This window comes from Gallinula chloropus (assembly GCF_964237585.1).
Source record: "Gallinula chloropus genome assembly, chromosome: 1".
NCBI classification, from domain to species: domain Eukaryota; kingdom Metazoa; phylum Chordata; class Aves; order Gruiformes; family Rallidae; genus Gallinula; species Gallinula chloropus.
In genome coordinates, this window is record NC_140085.1 from 6,595,599 (window position 1) to 6,621,270 (window position 25,672).

Genomic DNA, 25,672 nt, shown 5'->3' on the forward strand with positions numbered 1-25,672 from the left:
ACAAAGAAAGAAGTATGCAATCAGCCAAGCAAGGCATTAATAACCCCCGCCGTTAATACTGAGAGAGCTTCACGTGAAAAATTATGTCAATAATAAATATATAAAACTATAACGCAATTGTACAAGGGCATGAGCACTCTCTCATGCTGCTGTCTGGCTCACAATAATGTGGGAAGGGCCCCTTGGCAATTTGAGACCCGTTTAGACACAGCACAGATACTCACGTGGAAGGACAGCCTCTGCTACAAAGAGGTTACCATGGAAGAAGTTGGTAAGGAGCACGACAGGAGTGGAACAGTAAGTTGCAGGCGTTGCTCATGAGCATTGTAGCTGTAGTGTCCTGCGATGGTTTTTCTTCCTGCTGTAATGGAGATCAGCTTGGAAACAGAGATATTAGGAGTTAGAAGGCTTTGTTAGTTCTTAGTTCTCCAGGTCAAAACCAGACGCACATCTGTGAGTTGGCCAACGAAAACAGATACTTAAAACTAACGACTCCAGTATTTACTGGTCATGTCTGAACCATATCTCTAAGTACCTCATCTACCCATCTTTTAAACATATCCAGGGTTGATGACTGAACCACCTCCCTGGGCAGCCTGTTCCACATCCTGAGAACTCCTTCAGTGAAGAACTTTTTCCAAATACCTAATCTGAACCTGCCCTGGTGCAGGTTTAAATACCTCCAGGGATGATGACTCTAGCATTTCCCTGGGCAGCTTACTCAAGTGCTTAACTGACCTTTTGCTGAAGAAATTTTTCCTAAGATACAGTTTAGATCTTCCTTGGCACAACTTAACGCCATTTCCTCTTGTCCTATTGTTTGATAATTGGGAGAGATACTTGGTGAGAAGAGGAATGAACCCAAGAAAGTAAGGGTTCATTTGAGGTGGGTTTGGCTTTTTTCAGCCATTGAAGGACAGCTGTCTGTCACTGGCTGTTGAACTTCCACTAGTTTCAATTTAGTAAAATCAGTGGGCCAGTGGAGGCAAATCCTTAAAGATACCAAAAAGAGACCATTAGAAGTTTTATGAGCATAAACAAAAAAGCTACTACCCGGTTCAGACCTGTACAGATGGTGTGTTTAATTGTTTGCTTCCACTATTGGATGAACCAGCAATGATATTTTAATTGGTTTCCAAAATAGAGGACTTCGGAAAAAACTAAACCTCTTCCTCTCCCCGTTTGCCTTCACTTCTGCACTCATTCATTCCCTTGTTTACATATATATGAGTGTGTGTGTGTGTGTAAACTAAATATAAAATATACATTTTGGTTGAAACCCAGCCTTAAATCTAACTGGTTTGTACTGGAGGTGGTGTGGCAACATGGAGGTTGAGCATTCAAACAGCCCCCAGCCCTCCGAGGGGAATGTTTAGCAATGAGCACGGGGAAGGTTACAGCCAGGTAGGGACAGATCCTCTCTAATTTCCTTTGGTGAGAGCAACTCTGAGGGCTAATTTTAGGACGTTGAGAAGCTGTAGCACAAAGGAGTGTATGTGCTCTAATGTGCACAACGAGCTGAAAAGATAATTGCATTTTAACGTTGCTCTTACTATGATTTCCTTTTGTATACTTGATTTCTTCCTGCGATACTAATGAGGCATCTGTATCTGTACATCTGAAGAATGATGTTTTATCTCAGGTGTGCTCAGCTCTCTTCTGATGTTTCTCTAGCGTGTATATTGCTCAATATTTTTCCCAATTCAGACAGCTCTTAGTATCCTGCATTCTGACCTACCTCTTTGAAAGATGACTTCCTTCTGCTCTTCCTTCTCCCAGCCCAAGTTTATTCCCCATCAAAACATTTTTCAAGGTAGAAAAACTTTTTTTTCCCAGATCTTAAACTCTCTTTTCCTCCATGACCGTGTGCTGCCTCTTTACCTTACCTTAAATTTCAGGCATTAAAGCGATGACATGTATTAACTTTGGAATCAATCAAAAAATTAGTGTCCCCTTCAGTAGCAGTGGCTTGCCATTATTTGTATGATGTCATATATGGAAAGAGTGAGCAAAGCTGAGCAACAGCTCAGAAAAATGACTGAATTTTAAATTATCAGGGCAGTAAAAAAGGACTCCATTGTCTTAGGCAACATTATGCTTTCACAGCTAATTTCTGCCGAGGTGTAGGCAACACAAGAAAAACATCTTTGCATCCACCGTTCAGTGCTTACATGAGCACTTGGGTGTTATTAGCTGCCGAGAAGAATAAAACCTGAGCAGTGGATGTCAGGTATTAAAAGCCATCGCAGTTGTTCCTGTAGTTAATGTGCATGTGTGAGCGCAAGTGCAGTTGCTCTCTGCTGGCTGGCTGAAGAATCGCTCTGCTCTTTGTTAAATGCTTTACGGGTCTGTGAAATGGAGTAAGGGGGAATGGTTTGCGAGCTCAGAGTTCCCGTTGCCCTCCCACAACAGCGGTTGGCCTTCAAGTGTTGCAGAATGGCAGCTTCTGGGAGTCTTGAAGCTTTTGGGAGTCTTCCAGCTTACCGAGTTGTCTGTCCTGCCAATGGGTGCAGGGAAGCCCGGAGGAAATGATGTTGTAGACATTACTGAATGCGTAGGACCAAACATCCTGCCATATGCGGTTTGTTCATCGGGCACGATGTCAGGTTCATTTAGCAACTGCTGTTAGGGATACGTGTTACTTAATAATCATTATCAGTATTATTAGCGTTTAATAGTTCTGCCAAAAACTGTACAAGACACTACAGCAGGAGTGCTTAATGATTTTTGAAACATTGTCATCTTTCCTTTGAGCTGCTTTTTTGCTGCTGCCCCGTGAAAATGCTGATGGACCAGAAAGCTCCTGCAGATGACTTTTTTTTTCCCCCCCAAAACACAGAGACCTGGTCATTTACAGCTCAAAAATATGGAATGGCTTTTTTGTTGTTGTTGTTGTTGTTGTTGTTTGTCAGAGGTTCTGGCCCTTATTTTGCTGGCCAAAATCCAATTTAGGTAATTACATTCCGTGTCTATAAATCGCAACCCCCTGCAGTTTTCAATTGGGTATGGTATTGTTCTACCCTTCCTGGCTGAAATTGTTGTGCGATAATGCTCCATGTCATTAAACAGCTGCTGTCTGTCACCTTACGATGAAGTCATTCCTCTCTGAACAATGAGTTTATAAAGCCCTTTTGGGCCCTTCCTGATAAAATTTGCTCGTAAACCAGCAATTATGATCTTTCAAAGTACGGTAAGGTGATGCTCGTTTGTCTCTCTTGACAGCTGTTGGAGTCCTTCAAACGGGTGGTGTCCCTTTTGTCAGCTTGTGTGATACCCTGGTGCGGGCTCCGCAGCTCAGATGTAAATATTTATTACTGTAAAACCCTAATGCCTATAAATGCCTCTGCCCCTGTGGTGAAGTTAGTAGCCTTTACACTTAGAACCTGTTCGTTAGCATGTTCCTGTTGTTAGGTTGGCTCTTAGAGGGAGCTCAGGGTTCTGCAGATGTCTTGTACACAGAATTATTTCATGAATGGGAAAAAGGCAAATCTCCAGGAAAACGGTAAAGCCACTAAAACAGTCTGAGGGTTGAGACATGAATTAACCAAAGTGGACCAATGAGAAGGTTCTGGGCAGGGTTAAAAACAGATTGGAAACAAAATGCTCTCACGTAAACGCGTTTGGTCCCCGTTAACAGCTGTTTCTCAGCACCTGGATTGACATGTAGTTCATTAATGGAAATGAACATGGATTAATGCCAAAGATCTTAACAGCAATGAATTTAAGAGTGTCCCTTTTGATCCAGACATTGTTTCTGAAGTCTGCCTCTCACTCCATAGCGGTCAGTTTGCTTTTAGCATTCTCGCTGTAATTATAGATATGAATGGGAAAGATGGAGAAGGCCTCTACGAGGTTTTTCCAGCGCTCCTGCTTAAGCAGCAGGGATATTAAAACAATCTCTAGCTCCTCAAAGAGTGGCCCTGTCAACTTGCTGAAATGATGGAATGGTAGTTAGGTTATTAGAAGGAAAATTGGCACAAATTGAGAGAGAGGATGCTCTGGCAGCAACCACAAGCAGCCAGCAACTCAGTGGCTTAATCTCTGCCCTCGGGCTGCTCTCTACGATATAGATGACACCTTGTCAGTGAAGATGATGTGCTGGGTCACCCCTGAGTCCAAAGGGCTAAATTGGCCATGGAGGGAAGGATTGCTGCAGTGCAGAGACAGCAAGCCACATAATCTAATTTTTTTTTTTAAAATGTATGTCATCATTTGGGTACTGACAGTAATTGTCAGGGGATCCCTTTCTCATTAGTGTCCCCTAGACACAGCTATCTTTGTATGCTCATGCTTTCAAGAAATAGTCCCGAGCTTTTGCAAGGATCACTTTGCCTCCTCCTGGAAAGTTTCACTCCAGGTTTCTATTTTTCCTTGTTATTTCTTGGGTATTGGAGGAAGGGAAGATGGGGGAAGGAAGGAGCTGCTTCCTCTGAGAACTAATGTGTTGGTAAGGAGAAGTGCAACAAAAAACCCTGCTAATGTTATTGACTAAGAGGTCTTAGTGTAGAGTAGTAAGACCCCTTGGGGGAAGGTGAAGTTTGGGTGGGGGTAAAAGAATTAATCTTTAGCAGAGATTATTTGTGAGGGATCAAGAACATTTGGCTGGGTTTTGTATTGACCCAACAAGCTCTGTGACAACTGAACCAACAGGCAGATGTTCCATATAGTTGTATTCCTCAATGGAGCCTTCAAGTACACTTCAGAGATCAGATCCAGAGAATCTAAAATTGGGTTGGGTTTTTTTTCCATTTTCATCTTTCTGTGCTTTTATTCTCTTGTTCATTTTGTCTGCATTTGCCATAGTCCTCGGGCTACTGCCGAAACTGGGTGAGGTGGATACTGCAAGTGCTGTTGCTGCTACAGTGCTCATGTGGTTCTCAGAACCTGGACAGTGAGAGTGGGATCCCTCCTCTGGGGTGCTGGAGAGCATCGATTTGCACTGAAGTCAAAGGAAATGCAATTTAGAAAGAAGCCCAGCTTGGCTTGTAGAAATGAGCGCCCTCTCCATGGACTGAGCTTGCCTATCAACCCCATACAAAATGTTGGCAGCTCAGTGAAACCCCAGCCTTGTGCTAGAAGAGGATTGTAAAGGATGTCTAAACCATCCTTGTTTTCCTAAATCTGCAGGACCTGTCAGTTTGTGGAATTTAGTCCAGAGAAGTTTTAATGACCTACCAAGTTAATTCAGGCAGCGAGCAACAAAACCTGTCCCCTGGAGCTTTGCATCACAGTGTGTGGTAGCTTATGCCTGGAGTCCAAGTCTTTATCCATCTTTACCCAGCAAAGCATTTAAGGAATATGATCAACACAACTTGAATTCATTTTCAGCAAAGTAAAGAAAGGGCTTACACATTGTATAGAATTAGAAGAGATCTTGGCCTGCACCAAAACCTTTGGCTCAAAGCAAGAACTTGTTGCTAACGGGGTCGTTACCTGAGAAAACAGTTTTGTGGTTTCCCAAAACACTGGCTTGTTAGCAATGGAAATCGTGGTGCTCTTCATGGTAAAGGTGGTTTGAATAAAGGAAAAAGCAAGGTAATAAAGTTGTTATTCTTTATTAAATATGACCTCTGCTGTAATTTTGGGCTAAAGTAACGGTAGTGTATGGATTTCTTAAAAAGGTATCCAACAGAGAGAATAGACGAAGGGCATAATTTAAAAATGAACTTGATTCATTTTTTAGTGTAAACAACCTAGAGAATGCATGAATTGAAAAGTGAAGATGATTTCTGAAAAAGTCCAGGGCAGAGTTGGGGGCTGTATTTCTACCTTTTCCTGCCAAAAATAATGTGTGAGCATTTTCCTTAGTTATTTTAAGCTCTGGGTCAGGGATTTTTTAACCTCTCCACTGGGGAGGTTGTTTAACAGATTGGATTTTACATAAAGGAATCAGAAAGAAACGATGGAGTGATTTTTCTTGAGTTATAAATGTCGTGTAGGTGCCTGTTGTGCTGTGAAAGTCTTGAAAGTCATTCCACAGAGTATCATTCAAGTGAGTCCGTCAGTGTTTTTCTGTTCCTTGGAGATTTTGGGAGGCTTCCTTGGTTGGTTGGTTGGTATGGTTTGCCTTAAGTGTTACGTGTGTACGGACAATGCAGTTTCTAAGACCTGGAGAAATTGTGATTTCTCTGGGTGTGCTTGTGACCTGTAGCACATCTTCAAAACGAAGAGTACATGCAAGAGAAGAGAGGGTACTTGTGCATGAAATATGATAGACAAGGTTGGACCAGATTTTGCAGTCTTGTACTCAGGCGAGACACAATCTAAAATCAATCAAAATTTGGTCTAATAAATAAGTGTGGTAACTCCCGTCGTCTGCTGATCTGTGCTGAAGACATTTCACGAGTGATGCTCAAACTTCTTGTTGGTTTAAAACGTGCCTTTAGTATAACTTTCTCCTTCCTGCCCTAAGCAGGGAAAGTGCCAAAGTTAATACAGGCATATTAATGTGTTCAGGTGAATTATGCTTTCAAGGAGATGAAACACATGAAACCAAATCATTTGTCTTTGCACAGGTTACATGTGTGAGACGGGAATTACACAGGGTTAGGGGTTTTTTCTTCCCATTCTTAGATTTATTTTTTTTTTCATATGTAAAATATGATTTCCGTCTGGTTGTGCAGATTTTGAGCTCTTCCAAGTCCTCCTGTGGGCATTCTCTCCTGAACGATCATCAAATGGAGAAACTGTAATCAAAGCCCAGTTTTTTGAAAGTGGCAGGTGGCTCTGAAATGCCTGAATTCTGCGATGATCGACTTCTGACACTGCCAAACACAGGCCATTTCCCCCTTTCCCCCGTGGAAAGATGGGGAGAATGCTCTAAATATCAGTGTTGCGTCTCATTAATCTTTCTTGAATCAGAAGCATCCAAACATTATCATCGCTTCTGGAATCTCTAGCCATGTACTTCATTAAAATTATTATCCTTAATTATCAAGAATGGCATGCAGGGGGTTTTGTATCTTTACTTTGGTCCAATATTTAAAATCAATTATTTTCCTACTAAGAGTACAACGCTCCCTGAGTCATGAGATGTCATTTGCCTCGCAGAGCAGGTTATTTTTTCTTACCAAGTCCTTTTCCCTTGCAAAGGCGTGTGGTTGTTTTGATGTGCATCTGGCAATCAGATAGGCAAACAATTCATAGGGTGTGAAAAATCTCAAAAATCCGCTGTCCTTTCGCTGGGGAGAAAAACTTTTTGAAGCAGCATTTTAATTTTCGCAACAAAGTAGGAGATTTTACCACTGCCTTCTCTTTTGGAATTGTGCTTTTTTATTTTCTTTTTATTTTTTTTAAATGCCAGGGTGCAATAAACAATGTGCTTTAAACCAGAGCTCTCCAGGCTGCTTTTCCTTTTTAAAGAGTGTAGGCAAGTTAATCGGCAGCAACCAGCCGCATAGCTGGAGTGTTTTCCATTCTAGGCAATATCATACTAATTTGATGCACACATGGATGCTTCACACAATCTGCAAATTCATCGCTGGCATCTTGCATTAGTCATCTGACAGATTGCCAAGTGTTTCATATTCCTTTCATGTGACTTTATTACAAAACACACACACACACACACACACACATACGCACTGCCTTATTTCTGCCAGTAGCCAGCGTAGTGAAAATTCACTGCAGTTCTGTTTACAACAGCCATGGAGAGAAATCTGCGCTTATTTGCAACTATCCTCCCCTTTAAAGTGCAAAAGTCCCGGTTTGTGTTGTGCCACGCTCTTCAGATATAATGACATTAAGCAGCAGCCTGCAGAGAAAACCAGACTCGATGAAAAATGTAATCACATTGGGTTTTGCTCTTAATACTTATGCTATTAATTAAATGCTGATTTTTTTTTTTCTTCCCTGCTTTGTGCCAATTGACATCATCTTCTGCATCTAGCGCACATGAAAACTGCGTAGTCTCTTAACTTGCCTTCTCTTTTTAATCTCCTTTTCCACTTTCTAGTAACGGCACAGCTAACAAGATGAATGGAGCTTTGGATCATTCAGACCAACCAGACCCAGATGCCATTAAGATGTTTGTTGGACAGATTCCCCGTTCATGGTCGGAAAAAGAGTTAAAAGAACTTTTTGAGCCTTATGGAGCTGTCTACCAGATTAACGTTCTCCGAGACAGAAGTCAGAACCCTCCCCAAAGTAAAGGTACAGTAGTTGTGTTCTCTTTGCTTTACATTTGTGGGTTTTTCTGATGATGATCTTGCTTGCCTTCAGGATTTCCAAAGGGGTTTGCATCTGGGCTGTCTGTTTTGAAGCACAGTGTGTTGAGCTATGCAGCAGTCCTAAGAGGAGAGGACTCCTGAATACCTATCGATTACTGTCTTCCTCCTCTTCTTAAATTGCACTTTAAATGTCCGTTATTGGGAAGCACGCATTCCAACTGTGCAAAAAAATAACAAAAGATTGCCATCCTGTTAAAATTATTGCTGCCAAGAGACATGGAAACTGGAGCGGTCACTTTCCCAGGATTAGATCATGAAAAATATAATTTTCTACTTCCTTTCGTTTCCTCTCTTTGCACCCCAGGTGGGAATCATTTTTAGGATACAGAAGGGGAGAAAGGGTAGCGGTGGGCTGTTCTTACATCACTGCTCCAGAGGCAGTAAAAATTAAAAAATAGTGTTTCTCTGCTTTTTTTCAAAAATCTTGGGCTTTTTTATTTTATATTTTTTAATAATTTTAAAAGATTGATTTTTGGCACTGGTATTTTTCAAAAACAAAGGGCTGGATTTCCTTCCTGTATTTTTTCCATGCACATGTAGAGTATTTGTCTTTCTATATTGCTCTCTTCAACTGCGTATCTGTGCATGTGAGAATTCTGTGTATTACAGCCGTGTAAGTGTAACACCTGCTTGCACACAGACTGAAAGGGAATATTTTGTTTCACAGAGGGCATTTTTCTTCCTAAATATCTGTTATGCTTTCCTTTACACTTTGAGTTCTTCAGACTTGGTATGTGAAAGTGTTGCTGGCGTCACAACTAATTAGCGCAGCTCAGAGAGAGAACTAGATGTGCACATACGCCTTGCTCTAAGGTTACTATTCATTCTTCCCGCCCTTTTAACCTTTAAAGCACACGTGCTGTGGAGGATACCATAAAATGATGTTGTGGGCTGCAAAACAGGCTTGTTTGAGATCTCCTGTGCAGCACAAGGTGCTCACGGTCACGTGAGGTGCGCCGCACTGCCGTTCCTCCTTGCCCTGGTGCAGGGCGGAGGATGCCCTCAGCATCATCTTCTGCTGCCCCGATGCAAGAAGACTTGTGCTCTGAGTGGTATTAGTTCACTGTGGGTCGCTTGCATACGTCAGTCCATTGGTGTCGTGCTGATGTCAGGGAGGGGGTTCATCCTAGCATACCCTGCTGCCAATCAAGTCCTCATAAGAGATGGCTTTTTCCCTTCGGAAGCAGAAGGTATTTTTGGTTGGAGTGTTTCAGTGCAGTTGTGCCTCCAGCTCTCTCCATTCCCCGGGACTGATGTTTCATAGCATGCAGCCCCCCGCTACGTTAACGCAGAGCCCTCACCAAGCATCTTTTTCTTGCAATGCTGGATAGAAGACAGCATTAAGAGGTCAAGCAATGGGATTTTCTGCAGTCCAGGCTGCTATGGATGAGCAAACTCCTGCTTAGTTTAAACCACTAAAATACTGAACTTTGAGACTCGTCCATTTAGAAAGAGCTGATTCCCGGGCCACAGAAATGCCTTCCCACTAAGCAGTAAATGAAGTGAGAACGATACTGTGGTTAGACAGAAGAAAGCCATTGATTCCTGTTTCTGTAGTGTTTTCCATTGGGCTGTACCTGCCTGTCAGGCAGCTGGAAAGCATAAGGATTAAGCAGAGGTCATGCAAATCCTTGTAGACTAATTATGAAAGCTTGTAGCCCCCATATTCAATATTCTATTTGAAAGGTGGCTGGTTTGGTTTTGTTTTCTGAGGGTTTTTTGGTTGGGTTTTGTTGTGGGTTTTTTTAGTTGTTTTTTGCTTGGACAGAGGTGATGTTTTTATGTCACTTCAGGCATTGTATGTTTTAATGAGTAAATGAAATTAATCCTCAGGAAAGACAGAATAACCACTTACATTTCCCTGACACCTGTGATGGTCAGTTCTTCCTTGGAAGCTTTGGAGGACTCTATCTCCATGCTGGCTCTATCCTTCCTCCTGGCTGAGTCTGCTAACCAGGTTACTACATACAGTAACTAACCTCTTGAGTTTCTTGTGGATTGGCTAGGAGTGATCTTTATTTTCTTTATGTAGTAGCACAAAGGATTCAGTGTGAGCAAGGTGGGTTGAGCATGGCTGGATACCAGGTGCCCACCAAGCCGCTCTATCACTGTCCCCCTCACCAGGACTTGGGAGGAGAAAATGAGATAGAAAAGCTCCTCTTGGGTCAAGATAAAGGCAGTTTAACAAAGCACATACAAAGGTCACATGTGGAAGGACAGGAAAACAAAGGGTTTATTCTCTACTTCCCTTCAGCAGATGTCTGGCCACTTCCCTGGAAGCAGGGCTTCAGCCTGTGCAGCAGTTGCTCCAGAAGACAAATGTCTTAAAATAATGAATTGTTCCCATTCCTCCTCCTTTCTCTTAGCTTTTTATTGCTGAGTATGATGTCATATGGTACAGAATATCCCTTTGGTCCATGGGGGTCAGCTGCCTGGCTGTGCCCTCTCCCAGGATCTTGCCCACCCCCATCCCACTACTGAGGGAGGCTGTTGGAGAGAGAGCCCTGACGTGTGCCAGCCCTGCTCAGTGGTAACCAAAGCTTTGGTCACCAGCGCTTTTCTCGCTACCAGTGCACAGCACCATAGCAGCTGCTGTGCAGAACATTACCTCTGTGTCAGCAGACCCAATAAAGTGAGGAATGTTAAAAAACTTCGCGAAAAACCCCCACCCCTGAACAATGTCTGACAGTCTACTTGTAGTCATGATATGTGAGAAGTACTTCATCTGGGCTAATTGGCGTTTAATAACAAAGCTGAGTTTTAATCTGTTATTCAGAGGTTTGGTGGAATTTGTTCTCTCCTGTGTCAACACTCACGTGGAACAGCCATTTTTATGTTGTTTGAGCTGGGGGGGCTGGGATTTAACAAGATTTAAACAAGAGCAAGTGTAGGGTTTTGCGTCTAGGGAAGAACAACCCCGGGTACCAGTATAGGTTAGGGATTGGCCTGTTGGAGAGCAGTGTAGGTGAGAGTCACCTGGGTGTCCTGGGAGACAGCAGGATGACCATGAGCCAGCAATGTGTCCTCGTGGCTAAGAAGGCCAATGGCATCCTGGGGTGTATTAGAAGGGGGGTGGTTAGTAGGTCAAGAGAGGTCCTTCTCCCCCTCTACTCTGCCCTTGGGGAGACCACACCTGGAATATTGTGTCCAGTTCTGGGCCCCTCAGTTCAAGAAGGACATAGGACTCCTTGAAAGAGGCTAGCAGAGGACCACTAAGGTGATTAAGGGCATAGTACATCTTCCTTATGAGAAGAGGCAGAGGCAACTGGGCCTCTTTAACCTGGAGAAGAGGAAACTGAGGGGTGTCCTTATGAATGTTTAGAAGTATGTAAAGGACGAGAGTCAGGAGGACGGAGCCAGGCTCTTCTCAGTGATGGCCAGTGATAGGACAAGGGGTAACGGGTGCAAGCTGGAGCAGAGGAAGTTCCATGTGAATATAGGGAGGAACTTTTTCCCTGTGAGGGTGACAGAGCGCTGTTTTGGCTGCCCGGAGAGATTGTGGAGTCTCCTTCTCTGGAGACATTGAAAACCCACCTGGATGTGTTCCTGTGTGATTTCGTCTAGGTGATCCTGCACTGGCAGTGGGGGTTGGACTAGATGGTCCCTTCCAAACTCCTGACATTCTGTGATTCTGTATGATTCTGTGATAACACCAGGCATCTTCCTGCCCACTGCCTCTCCACATCACCTTCAGGTTTGCTTAACAGTGCGTCAAGGGGACCTTCTGGTCCGGTGACGCTGGAAAAAGGCCATTTTCCTTTTCATGGCCTGGTCATGGCAGTACGTCATGCAGAACATTTGCAGGCTGGCATCACCCAGAAATCTCTTCAGAATATTCCACAAGCCGTGAATGGCAAGGACAGAAAGGCGAGTTAGCTGTTACTACACCACGCACGGGGTGAGGTTTGGTTTTGATTTTGAAGAAAGGCATTTTAATTTTTGAAAGATTTCTCTCTTACCAGACAAGGGCTGTGCCTTGCTGTTAGCTTGGCCAAAGGGGCTTCTCCAATTTGGACAGAATTTTTTCTCTGATGAACTGTTTATGAAGCCGCAATCCGAGTCTCTCCCAATTCTGTCAAAAATAACCATCGGCTGCTTCGCTCTCTCCTGCTGTTATTAAGACTGTCTTTCATACCCTCCAACGACAGACGGCCTAGTTCATGTTTTTCCTCCTTTTTTATATTGCTTGCCAGCTCTGCAAAGCTGGAGGAGGAGGAAGGTGGTGACAGGTAGAGAAAGCCAAATTTTACTTGCTTTGGAAAACAAGAGGAAAACCATTTTACTTCAACAGATACATTCTGCTGGTGCGAATGTTGAAGCTTGGCTTTATTACTCAGGAACTGCAGCAATGGCTGCATTTTGGTGGGAGATGGTTGGAATATCCTCTATCAGTAGGAAATTCCTGGTGCTTTCCAGTTTGAAGGCCTCTGGTTCCTTCTGCATGTGTGAAAGAGCTCAGCAAAGTAATTTGACTTTCTTTTTATCCCCTGTTGTTTTGTAAGGCTTTTTCCTCTTTCTGTAAGAAGAGAAATCCGGGGGATTAGGTAAACTAAATTAAGGGGGGGGGGCGGGGGCTGGGGGGGAAAGGCAGGAAATCCTGTAACACTGAAATAAATGGTACTTTCAGCTTCTGGAGGCTAAAGGGATTCAAAGCCTAGGCAGATCAGCCCTCTCTGTTCCCAAACCATCTTGCTCCCTTTTATATCATTTATTCTGGGTGGATAGATGACTGGTTTATTCAGACTAGTCGTTAAAGAGAGCTTCTGTAATAACCCCAATACAGCGAGCTCTATGCAAAGGCCACTGAGACTGCTTCTTCCCCACCGCTCTCCTAAACCACAGAGATTTCCTTGGCTGCTTTTGTTTTGGAGTCCGTGTGCTGAAACAAGCAGATGGCACAGGGCTCCTTCTGCCTTTTGGGATGCAGCAGGAGGGTCTCGGGCCAGCTCCACAATGTCCTCTCGGTACCTCACCGCTCTTTCAATACCTGGTAATTCTTGTTGGCATCGAGGTGCCTTGAGGCAGCTTGGTGAGCCTGAGCCTGTTTGCGATGCTGTAGGAATCCTGTTGCCGAAAGCAGGGGAGAGGCACCCGTGGAACAACTCTCTGTTTCCTTGTAGCTTTTTGCAGACCCTTTATCAGATTAGAGGGAGGCTGCTGAGCAAACAAGGATGTGCTGTAGTTAAAGGCCAGTGTTTACTATTATCCTATTTAACATGGTAATTTAAGTCTACCAGGAAGCAAGCAGAGGAATCTGATAGTGTGACATCTGTCTGCTGCGTGCAGGAGAGACTGGTGTGCAAGGCAGAAGTGAGTTGGCTTGTTTGGGTACCATGTTGGTGACAGTTTAGTCCTTCAGAAGGATGCTGGTGCAAGCAGGAGCAGCAGTTCCTCTGCACCAGCAGGTCCAGCTCACGGCATCCCATTTTCTGTGTGGCAGGAGGAGAACAGGGAACTCGGGCTGTCCCATACGGGAAGTGGCACTCCACTTGCCACATCGACTTGTCCTGACTGCCCGAACCAGCAGCAGAGACATTAACCAACTGTTCCTCCTGCCCTTGCTCAGCCCATTGAACGTTCCTGCTCCTTGAAGGAGTTTCAATGCGCTGAGTTCTGCAAAACTATTTTAGATGCTCTTTAAAACCTCCCTTCAGCCAGCGCTCCAAGAGTCAGGGATTCTCTACACATTTTGACTTATTTTGTATTTTGAATGCCCTCATAGACCCACAGAAATGTTGTTTAGCTTTTGAGATCCAATGAGTCTCATCATGAGCACATATGTTGCCAAACCTGCAGGACTTGGGATGGCAGCCACCCTGTGTGTGTGTTTTACACTAAATTTTAGTGATCACGGCCGAGCAATCATCTTCTACAACCGCAGGCTTGAAATCTTGCACGCACTGAACAAAACAGTGCCATGTGTATTTTCATTTAGCAGCTTCTTTGTGCGCTATATGAGGTTTCACATGACAAGGACTGGCAAAAGCCAGATGTTGCCATGAGATACAAGTACAACGGTGAGGGAGAGCAGATGATAAAGTTGAGTTCTCACCTTTTGGTTTCTGTCTTTGGGATGTTTAAATTTGAACCTCAAAGGGCCTTAATTCTGTAATTTTACATGGGTTGTAAATGGCATTATACAATTTACTAGAGAGGTGAGCTGATTTTTATAAAAGGTAATTCTTACTCGACAGATCTGCTGGGAGTTTTTCAAGAGGTTTCTCTGAAAGTGGACGGGTGTGAAATTGTGTATAGAATCAAGCTGGATTTCCCAGGGGCATTTCACACAGAGTCACACACCAGAGACTAATACATGCGGTTGCTGTTGAAGCAGAGAAGGCCCCATTTTCAAATGGAGAAAGGAGCTGGTTAGATGATCGAGGGCAAATTAGAATGGGGAAAGGTTACGGGCCAGGGGAAGAGAGAGAATGATGATTGGAGAGCAACAGGGATGGTTATTGGAGATCGATACTTTTTCACTTTCTATGTAAATGGCTTTGACAGAATGAACCACCAACTTGTTATCCAACTTTTTGGCACATGCAGAAGGGACTGGATGGGGGTGAAGCCGCCTGGTAATCTGGAGAAAACAATCTAATACAAAGAAATTCAGCTGAGTAAAATGAACCATACACGAGAAGAGCAAACCTGAGTTTGGAGGGAACGTACATGTTGAATGAGGATATTTTGCAAAGATTCAGGAGTGGGAGAGGATTTGAGCAGCACACATATCTATCATAAAAGGACTGACATGGTGTTTTGTATCTGTGTGGTCAAAAAGGCACAGAAAATGCAAGGCTGTAGAAATGGAAGCATTGAATATAGCTTTCAAGGAAATACTGTACCACTTAAAAGAAGGATTTTTTTTGATCATGTTTAAATCGCAGTTACTACCAATATTTAGTACCATTCTCTAGAAAAGGGCAGAGGGCCAGAGAAGAGCAGCATGATTTTGTCTGAAGTCAGGAAGGGTTAAGCCATGGTAAAAGGCCTAAGAAGGTTAACTTGTAAAGGGCTTCAAGGACTGACTTACAAGAAAGCTAAAAGGGGAAAAGCTGAGGGAGAATACAGGCCTGTACCTTGGTTTGGAAAGAAAAAGTTATAAGGGGATACGATTGAAGTTTCTGCCATATGTTGAAGTGGCTACTGAAGGCAGGAATAGATAAACTCTTTCAATTAATATTAAACCCAGGGACTGCACAGTATAGACTTTAAGACTGAGAAACAGCAGGCCAACGGAAAAAAAACCCTCAACTTCTTAAGTCAAACTTTCTTCTTCCACGTGCAGAGCAGAGCATGACCTTGCTGAGGAAGCAGTGAGAAAAGTTTCTTGAGGAACTTTTCTCCTGCTTGCTCTCGTTTAGTGTTTGGAAGTCATGCACTTGGAGTGGAATGTGACATGATGGGTCCCCATGTCCCCGTACAGTTTCACCCTGTAAGCAGGACGAGGTGCCAGGACCGGGGTGGACACAGCTGACAGTGGCTTATGAAGAGGGGCTGAGATTTCTGATGACCCCTGATATTTTTGCACTGCTTTGAAGAGAGGGAGCAGGTGAGGATAAACGTCCCATTGCCTACAGGGCTGCAAACCTGTCGCCCACATAAATCAGTCTCACTGTATATTCCCATCATTGACCATGGCAAGAAAGTCATCCCCTTTAATACTGGAAAGTATCACAGCAAGCCCAGCCCCAGCAGGCTGTGCAGAAGTAGTGTAAGATCTTTCAGTCCTGTTTGGGGGGTGGGGGGAGATTGCTAAACAGAAAGAGTAGAGGAGGCTGGGGAAATTGGTGAGAGTGGTTTTTGGTTGTGGTATTTAAAGAGGGAGATAGCACATAAATCATCCATTTGCCTTATTTCTCAAGTTCCTATATGCAGTGTGCGAATGACCAGAGCTGTAGCAGAATTAAGCTTTTTTTCCAGGCATCTTATCACTCTGTGTTTTTACAGTATTTGTCACAGTGGGGGCTTGGTCTAGAAGTGAGGACTCGAAGTGTTGCTGTAAGAAAGTAATACAAATAATGCATGGATTAAAGGAGATCGCTTTGGGGCTCACTGGTTGCAGTTTTGTGCCATCTTAACTATGATTTACAACTGTATCTGAGTTTCCAGAATTAAGCCAGGTTGGCCATGAGCCAGCAGTGTGCCCGGGGGGCCAAGAAGGCAAATAGGATCCTGGGGTGCATTAAAAGGAGTGTGGCCAGCAGGTCGAAGGAGGTGATCCTCTCCCTCTACTCTGCCCTGGTCAGGCCCCACCTGAAGTATTGTGTCCAGTTCTGGGCTCCCCAGTGTAAAAAAGACAGGGATCTCCTGGAAAGAGTCCAGCAGAGGGCTACTAAGATGATTAAGGGACTGGAGCATCTCCCCTATGAGGAACGTCTGAGTGAACTGGGGCTATTCAGCCTTGAGAAGACTGATAGGAGATCTGATGTTTATAAATATCTGAAGTGTGGGAGACAGAGGGAAATGACCAACCTCGTTCCAGTGGTCTGTGGGGACAGGACAAGGAGCACAGGAAGTTCCGCACCAATATGTGGAAGAACTTCTTCGTGGTGAGGGTGACAGAGCCCTGGGACAGGCTGCCCAGGGGGTTGTGGAGTCTCCTTCTCTGGAGATATTCAAGACCCATCTGGATGCCTTCCTGTGCGACCTGTCCTAGGGAACCTGCTTCGGCAGGGGAGTTGGACTCAATGATCTCTTGAGGTCCTCTCCAACCCCTGCAATTCCGTGAATCTGTGAATCTATATAAGCCCATTACTAATTGCATCTATGCTGAAAAAGTGTGTAAACTTTCACTCCATGAATCGGTTTAGTTACATGCACAGAAACCCCCACCCACACACACTGGAAGGGTAGGGCTTCGTATTCTAGTTGTGGTTTTCTTAATCGATCTCCGATATTCATGTGTGATAAGCACTCTGGAAAAAGCAAGTTCAGTAAAGGGATGTTTGAGCCTCAGTTCAGGCATGAAGTAAATCCAAGGGCTTCCCAAGTGTGTTCAACTATTCCAGCAGTAGAGATAAAAATACAGATTCGGCTTTCCTGACAGTTCAGAAAAAAACAAGAAAGCAAAAAAGGAGGGGATATGTCTGTCTGTCTGTCTGTCTGGGGTTTTTTTCCCTCCTTAATTATATTTTCAAACAAAGGCTAATGATTGAGAATTAGGCAGCTTAAGCAATAGCCGGGTTTTTGTCATGACAATGGTGGGAAAGAATATTTTGCACAGTAATAGAAAAAGGCAGGCAATTTTTTGGTATGATGTTGATTCCTTTGGCTCACCATCCAGTATAAACCTACAGGATATTTTAGAAAGACTTCACAAAATATCCCAAAATGTTCTTAAGATGTAAATGGCTAATCTGTTTTTCATAATGCCATCACTACTTCAGAAAAAAACCCCACATAGGCAGGCAGTTTAAAACAGCCTGAATTTTTAATAAAATTGAAAAAAAAAAACCCCTCTGACTAATCAAATTGCCATGTTGAATCTGAATAATATGCCAAAACCTCGGTCTCTCAAATATATAATCTCAAAGACAAAAATTGTAATGCATGGAGAAATCTAAGTCAAGTCATGCACGCGCTTGCACACAGGAATTAATCAATGGATATAATACTCAGACATAAAATCACATGCATGTTTAAGTAATTTCAAGATTCGGTGCCTACATTTAAAATACACACCTCTGTAATAGAGCCAGATACTGTCAGTTTGAGATTTATGGCATCTAATTTCTTCACTTGCATATTAAAGCCCACATCAATGAGTTTCAGCCTTTTTATGACGTTGTGGCACTGAAATTCTTTCCTCTTCTAATTTGCTATTAAATGAATAAACATACAATATTTATCTGCTCGCCACATAAAAAAGTGATGTGTTTTTTGTTAAAAAAGAATGGCTTGAAGAAAACCCCAACTCCACAACCCTTCTCTTACTGCAGAGTGCTTCTAATTCTGTTCAGTCTTAATGCTTGAATCATTTGCTCATGACAAAGGAGGAAGTTTTGCAAAGGATTTGGGAATGGATCTGAAATCTTCACACAGTTTGACACGGAGCTTGAAAAAGGAAAACATGTCAGAACTGAAGTGTAATTGGGGAGTAGCCACCTGAGCATGTAGTTCAGCTGCACTGCAGCTCCCAAGCCTCTCATTGCCACTGTAAGAATGGTAGTTTATTGCTTCCATCTTCTGCTCCTGTCACCCCTCTAAAATCAAGCACAAGTGCATACGGACACATATGCACAAATAAATAAGAGCCTAAAATTAAAACCCACAGTGCAGGAAGTTTGACTCAGTAAAGGAGAGAAGAACGGACTCCAAGGCAGTAAGAATTTCTCTGCCGCTGCTCAGATGATGGGAGTCATAAGCGTTACAATGCTGTGTCATGATAAAAAGCTGAAGACCATATGAAATGTTTTAGCATAAATATGTCATTGGTTTTGCTAGTTCTTAACATGAAACACTGGGGAAGCCTTGAAAGGATGTCCGTGGTTCTTAATTGTTTTAAGATATGTTACAAAATGGGTGTATGCGTAGTCTTTGCAGTGTAAATTAATTATTAGTTCATTATCTAACGTCTTCCCCGCAGTGGACCTTATGACCCTATATTTTCTGCCCGGGCAGGGTAACAAGAGGACAGTACTGGGCATGCTCGGGATCCAGTGGACACCTACACGGTGTCAGTCTTTCAGGATACAGATGCCAGGAAGGGATGTGTCCTGCCAGTTGTGTTACTTTTTTTGTGACATCAGTTCCATGGTGCATAGTAACCCTCATCAGATTTTAAAAGAAGAACAAATAACTCTCTAAGGGTAAATTCTTGTAGTGGTTTCTAAGCCCAGTTTGAGCTAAACTCAAGCCAGTGAGCTACTGGTGGAAGGCTGCATATGCCATATAAATCTGCTGCTCCATCTCTCTCAAGGAAGGCAGGCATTTTCAGGAATTTGTGTCTTTCTAATTGCGTATAAAAGCACTCCAAGACAAGCTGGTGAATAAATTAAATTTGAATGTTTCCAGTGGATCTTTTCAGGTTTTCACTGAACCTAATTACTGTCTAATCTGTGCCCACGAGTGTGCAGGTTTAAGTGGGACATTAGACTTTCACTCTGCAGATTAAACTCTGTGGTGCATAAATTCATTATTTGTGGAGGGAAAAAAAATTCCTGTGTCTACTACCTCATGGTTTTAATTTAAAATAACTACTACGCCGGAGTCTTCCATTCTTGTAGAAGAATTAGACGAGCTGTAAAGGGGTGGAAGATCTTTTCTAATAATAAACCTTGTCTCTTATTTGCCTAACTGAATTGGGAAAATTTATGTTTCGAGCATTAATTAAACTGTCCTAGTAGCTCACGATGTCATGCTTTCAACTGCAGTTTTAGGGAGCTGCACCACAATGGGGAGTAGATTAATATAATGTACTGCATGAAAGTTTGTAGCTGCAAGGATGAGAGTGGCACCGTAAGGACCAGCGCTGCCACTTCAGCCGTAGATCTCCGTGTGTTTTGCAAAGGAAGACAAATATCATCACTCAGTTTTTACCAGCTGGAAGAACTGACAGAGCCCTGGGGGGACTTTTCCCAAAATTTTCGAGTCAGTCTGAGCAGGCAGAGAATAATGTCATGTCTATCACCTAACTCAATGCTGCTCCCTTCATTCGCAGCTCTTGAATCCCTGAGCTGGCTGGCACAAAGATTTTGTCTTGTTAGCACTGCCCAGGTGAGAGTTGCATTAGTTCATTCATGTATTAATTGGATCTGATGAGGACCACAGTTAGAAAAAGAGTGTGGAGCCACTGGCTCCCACTCTTCCTATGCCCTCCCTGTGACACCCCTCCCCCCCCCCCCCCCCCCCCCCCCAATTAAAACAAGGAGTATTAAACAACAGGCTTCCTTTATATCCCATGATCTGCAAATGATAAAAATCATTGTAGATTAAAAATGCGTTATATTAACCTGAGTAATTCCGCCGGGGCTTCAGTTTCTATAGTGAAAAGTGTTGTGTTGTCTCTGGCTCAATTAGATTTTTCTCAATGTCAATTTTAATTCACTTCACGGGAGCGTGGGGGAACTCTCAGCAGAAGGGAAAATGTTACTTCTGAATGAGAGCCTCCTGTAGCCCACATTTTATTTAAGAGTTTTTAAATGCTTCATGGTCCCACGTTCTCCCCTGAACGTCTGCTGTCGCATGCCCTAAGTAAGAGCTGAACGAAAGCGCTCCATTTCTTAACGCAACGGGCTTCTGGGTTTGAGCGGGAGGATGGAAATGGGGAGACAGAGATTTTTGGTTTCCTCCCTTTATTTAGTACTGAAAAAAACTAAATAAATCTTTGATGACCCTGTTGACAAGGGATAACTACATCAAGTCTTTCACACCTGTACAGACAACCCCCCTGACCACACCTACAGGGACTTAAGAACGAAGCAGGGTTTCCTTTTGCAGTGCTGAGTCCAGGACCAAGGTTGGGTGGCCTGAGAAGTTGTTTGTTCACATTTAGACTTGACATCTCTCACTTTCCATGGCCAACAACATTTGGACATGGATCACTCGGTCACACTCCACTGGGTGCACACTGCTGGAGTAGCCCGCAAGGATTCCATTCCTATTTCTCAATGGCAAATCAGAGTAGATATTTAATTTGAGGGGTCTTCTCATCATTGTGAGAAAAGGACCAGCAAAAGAGCCTACAGTAGAGTCATAGGGGAAGGTTTGCCATGGACAAGGGCCTGAAATGTCTCCTGTGTGCTTTGCTTTACAATATACCTGTTTCTGTCATGCTCAGCAGATTTCTCTACCCGTCTCTGTACCTGTCCTTCAGTGTTTCATTCGACTCTCACACCATTAGGTTTATGGATAGCTGTGGGTGCTGTAGTTTGTTTTTTGGGGTTTTTTTGGCTGACACTTCCCAATTTCCAGTTTTTCCAAATGATTTAGGCTGCTTTCCAGTATATCTCTGGGTTTATGTGGGACCATCAGCAAAACCACTCAAGTGGGACAGAAGGCGATACTGCAGCGCGATGCTGGAGTACCCCAGAGCTATTAACAAGACCAGCTTGTGTAAGAAAGATAAACACAAAGTTATCTTCTCAAAACACCTCGTTGGGTTTTTCAGAGGAATTGAGCAAAACTATCAAAATTCTGGTTTCCGAGCATGTCACCTCCCAGCCTTCGCATTTCCAACAGCGTTAGTTTTCCTTTCCAGTCCTGAGCTGTGCTTTGTTCCTTGCTAGTTCGTGCCTGGGTATATAGTGAGTTAAAAGGTGCTGTGTAAAAGTAGGGAATTATCATTATTATTATTATTATCATCATCGTCATTATTTAGATGCAGCAGTTTAAGTAGTTCAAAAAAATCTCCCAACTAAAGGTCAGCGTAGCTTGTAGGTTTACACATGCACAGTACAAGTAACCTTCAGAAATTTCCTCATGACAAGATAAGTGCAGCAATTATATTTAAATGAGTGCCGGAGAAAATTTCACTGTAAACTACATTAGCTGGAGAGCGTATGCTGTAAGAGGATTTAATTGAATTAATGTTACTTACTATCAAATGCTCCATCTAGTGTATTGCCAGGTCTCCTTATTACTAAGAATAATATTTGGCTCATAAAGACCCCTGTTCAGCTAAGCACACAGTCCTGATGGCTTCGGCAAGTGATTAAAGTTAAAGCATGTTCTTTCCTGCGTTGCTGAATAGGAATGGGCTTGAAGTGATAACAGCTATCAGTCTGTGTAACTGGCATGTAACGGGAAGCCCTTTAGGATGGGTGCTTATGGGGCTAGTCTGTCTGCTCACAGATGGTTTTCCGAGTATTTAGTGAAAGTGTGGGCTTAGCAGAAGCGTCCTTCCCAGTTTGAATGTAGCTGCTGTGGATAATGGCTGCACCAGTGATGAGGATGGGCAGCCTGAGCTCAAGTCCAGGTGTGCAACAGGAGGTGTGTCAGGGTGACCTGAGCTGGAGCTTCAGAGCCCGATGCTATGAACAGCAGTATCCAACCACAATGGCAGAGGGATGTCATGGAATAATCTGGGTGGTGTTTTTAATGGTGTTATTAATGCAGGATTCTCATTCTCACATTATTCGGAGATGCCACAGTGAGACCCAGGCGGGTATTTTGTGTGACTTCCTACATAAAAGCAGAAATGCAAATAAGCTGCGTTAACATATTTGCATTATATAAATGGGGAACTCGGATGCGTGGAAACACAGTGACACAGCCAGAGACATGCTTCAAGCCGGTGATAAAGATATCCACTGTTTTCCTACTCTGCTCTTATGTTTTAACTATTAAGGAGAAAATGCGCTGTATTGGATGTTTTTGAATGTCAAAAATACCATTGAAGTATGCGTCTCCTTTATGTTTCATATTATTTTATTTGCCTTTCATAAGCATTCTTTAAAAAGTGAATACATGAAATCTGGCAAAAAAGTCTTTTATTCTCCATTCATTCAGCAACAGAAACAAACCGGGGGGAAAAAAAAAGGGTTTTGAACCACCCTTTCATGGAAATTGGGAAGCAGCAGAATGGTCTCTACAGCAACTTTCTTTATTGTTGGCCGGATCAAATGGCAAAAGTTTGAATTCACCAACGCATCTTACATTTTAATGCTCTGCATGTCAGCCCTGAACTTCCCCCACCCGTGTTTGTGCATGCAGTTGACATTCTGGTGCGATCAGTAAGGCACATGCCATTCAAGGAGCTACAATCTCCTCTTTGTTTTTGTGGGTTTGGGAGGGTTTTTTGGGGAAAGAAGAAAGTACTTGTCCATGTCGACTGATGTTCATTACATGAAATTGTAATGCTCTCTTAAAAAACCCATTGATCTGCTTTTCCTCTGTGAAAATATTCAAGGTCTGGGGTTACAAAAGAGTAATCGGCATGCGAAGCAGCAGACTAGTGATCTGTGTGGCAAGGAGGGAGAGTATGATGATGGTCTGTGCAGCCAATGCCAGCAGTGCCAGCTATCTTTTAAAACCACATTATTTAGTAAGGATGAGAAGCATTATTACTATTGTGGTCAGATGTGATTTTGGGAAACAATCAGTTTAGAAGAAACAGTAGGGATCTTTTTCCATGCATTTGTGTGTAGTATTTATGATTGAACATTCACTAGGTAGCATCTGGCATGAACTGTTCCTCTTTCTCCCTAACCTTCATGGCTTTGGTTGGTACTTCAAGATACTGCAAAAGGTATTTCGGTGTGTCAGGGTTTTCACTTTTGAACGACTCCCCAGAAATAGGAGGAATCACAGAACGTTAGGAGTTGGAAGGGACCCCAAAAGATCATGTAGTCCAACCCCCCTGCTAGAGCAGGATCAGCTGGAGTAAATTATACAGGAATGCATCCAGGCAGGGTTTGAATGTCTCCAGAGAAGGAGACTCCACAACCTCTCTTGTGTCCCAGTGCTCCGTCACCCTCACAGGGAAAAAGCCTCTCCATATATTCACGTGGAACTTCCTATGCTCCAGCTTGCACCCTTGTCCTATCACTGGCCATCACTGAGAAGAGCCTGGCTCCGTCCTCTTGACTCTCGCCCTTTACATACTTATAAACATTCCTAAGTTCACCTCGCAGTCTCCTTTTCTCCAAGCTAAAGAGGCTCAGCTCCCTCAGCCTCTTCTCATAAGGAAGGTGTTCCACTCCATTCATCACCTTGGTGTCCCAGTGCTGGACTCTTTAAGAAGCTCTATGTCCTCCTTGAACTGAGGGGCCCAGAACTGGACACAATATTCCAGGTGCGGTCTCCCCAGGACAGAGTAGAGGGGGAGAAGGACCTCTCTTGACCTACTAACTACCCCCCTTTCTAATACACCCCAGGATGCCATTGGCCTTCTTAGCCACAAGGACGCATTGCTGGCTCATGGTCATCCTGCTGTCCCCCAGCACCCCCAGCTGCCTCTCACCTATGCTGCTCTCCAACAGGCCAGTCCCCAACCTGTACTGGTACCTGGGGTTGTTCTTTCCCAGATGCAAGACCCTACACTTCCTCTTGTTAAATCTCAGGAAGGGTGGGGGGAAAAAAACACCCTTGGGATTCTTTTTAGGGCAGGTACAATATTTGGGTTTCATGGAAAGCGTCCATGGTACATTGTGTGTAAGCAGCAAGTCAGAAGCTCAGCCTCCTCAACTGTGGATTAGGGTCCATGCACCACAGATAACAAAGGGACCCAAAAATCTGGGGCTCCAGTCTCATCCTCACGCTCTTCTTATCCTTTGTTGTTCGAGTTGCAGATGCACATAGCAGATTGTACAATATGCTGTATGAGCAGATTGGTGAAGTGATCTTTGTCCTCAAACACTGATGGCAGAGCTGAACAAGGACTGAGAGCAGGCCTGCAGTGAAAGCTGCATGGCCCAGGCGCCTGTTTTGGACCCACGTCCTCAACAAAAAGGGCTCTGTGCGTCTTTGTTGAAGCAAAGATCTGTTCTTGCTGATCTCACTATAAAGGGCTGAAATTTTAAATAAGATGTAAAATAAAATAGCACAAACATCATTAGCGAGTGAGTGGGAGAAGGGAATGTGCCTACATCTCCCCTTTTTTCTTCCCTTTGTTTTTTCCTGTTCTTGTCTAACAGCACTTCTGCTACACTGGCCAAATCAAGCGTGTCAAAGGAGCAGACTCTCAGACTTAGGGTAGGTGCTCAGTATTGGACCAATGCCCTGGAAAATAAATAAATAAATTTTTAAAAAGAGGAAAAATAAAAAGAGCCTGGGTGCTGGGTGCGCAGGGCTGAGCTCTGCCAACCCGACTCCGGGAGGCACTGCTCATGGAAACTCTGACACTCTGGAAATAACAACCAGAGCAAGCCTGCACACTTGGCTTCCAATCGCTGGGCTACTCAAACCAGGAAAAATTCCAATACTTAATGTCTTTTTCGTGGGCCAGGGCGTGTGAGGAGATCATCCACTTGCACCCTGTGTGGTTAAGAGAACCAGGAATTGCTCATCTTCGTTCTCGATGTAGCTAACATCAAGACGTACCTAACATCAAGAACTGGGGGGTTGGACTCCATGATCTCTTGAAGCTCCTTCCAAGCCCTACAATTCTATCATTCTAACATGCATTTCAAAGCTCCTCAATGTTAGCTTGTGGGGGAAGGAGGACTGAACATTAAGATTAATTTTGATGAAAATACTTTTGTGGGAATGGATTGCTCGGTGAATAGAGCTCGTCTACAGCTGGTGCAATAACGCTATAAGCCTGTCTATATGTTTTCTTAAATCTGTAAACTATTTACATGGGAACAGAGGTGTCTGGGTCATGCAAACAGCTCTTTCAGAGGAGCTTTTCTTGAGGATGAGAAACGATTTTGCCATTTTGAAACCCTTCTGTTTCTCTTTCATGTGAAATTGCTCTCTCACTAAAATTATTAAAGAAAACATTTTTCAACTCTGAAGTATTGCTGATGATATTTTGGCAGTGGCTGTGGCCAGTAGTCCAA

The 25,672-nt window shown here is 43.5% G+C and overlaps 1 protein-coding gene across 1 annotated transcript in view; it reads left to right on the plus strand.

The window, feature by feature from the left end:
* The window catches only part of CELF2 (CUGBP Elav-like family member 2), a 386,282-nt gene that overhangs the window by 244,318 nt on the left and 116,292 nt on the right, over positions 1-25,672 (plus strand). Inside the window, exon 3 of the mRNA XM_084270422.1 lies at positions 7,955-8,151. Within this exon, the coding sequence (XP_084126548.1) occupies positions 7,955-8,151 (197 nt within the window). The remainder of the gene's footprint in view (positions 1-7,954; positions 8,152-25,672) is intronic.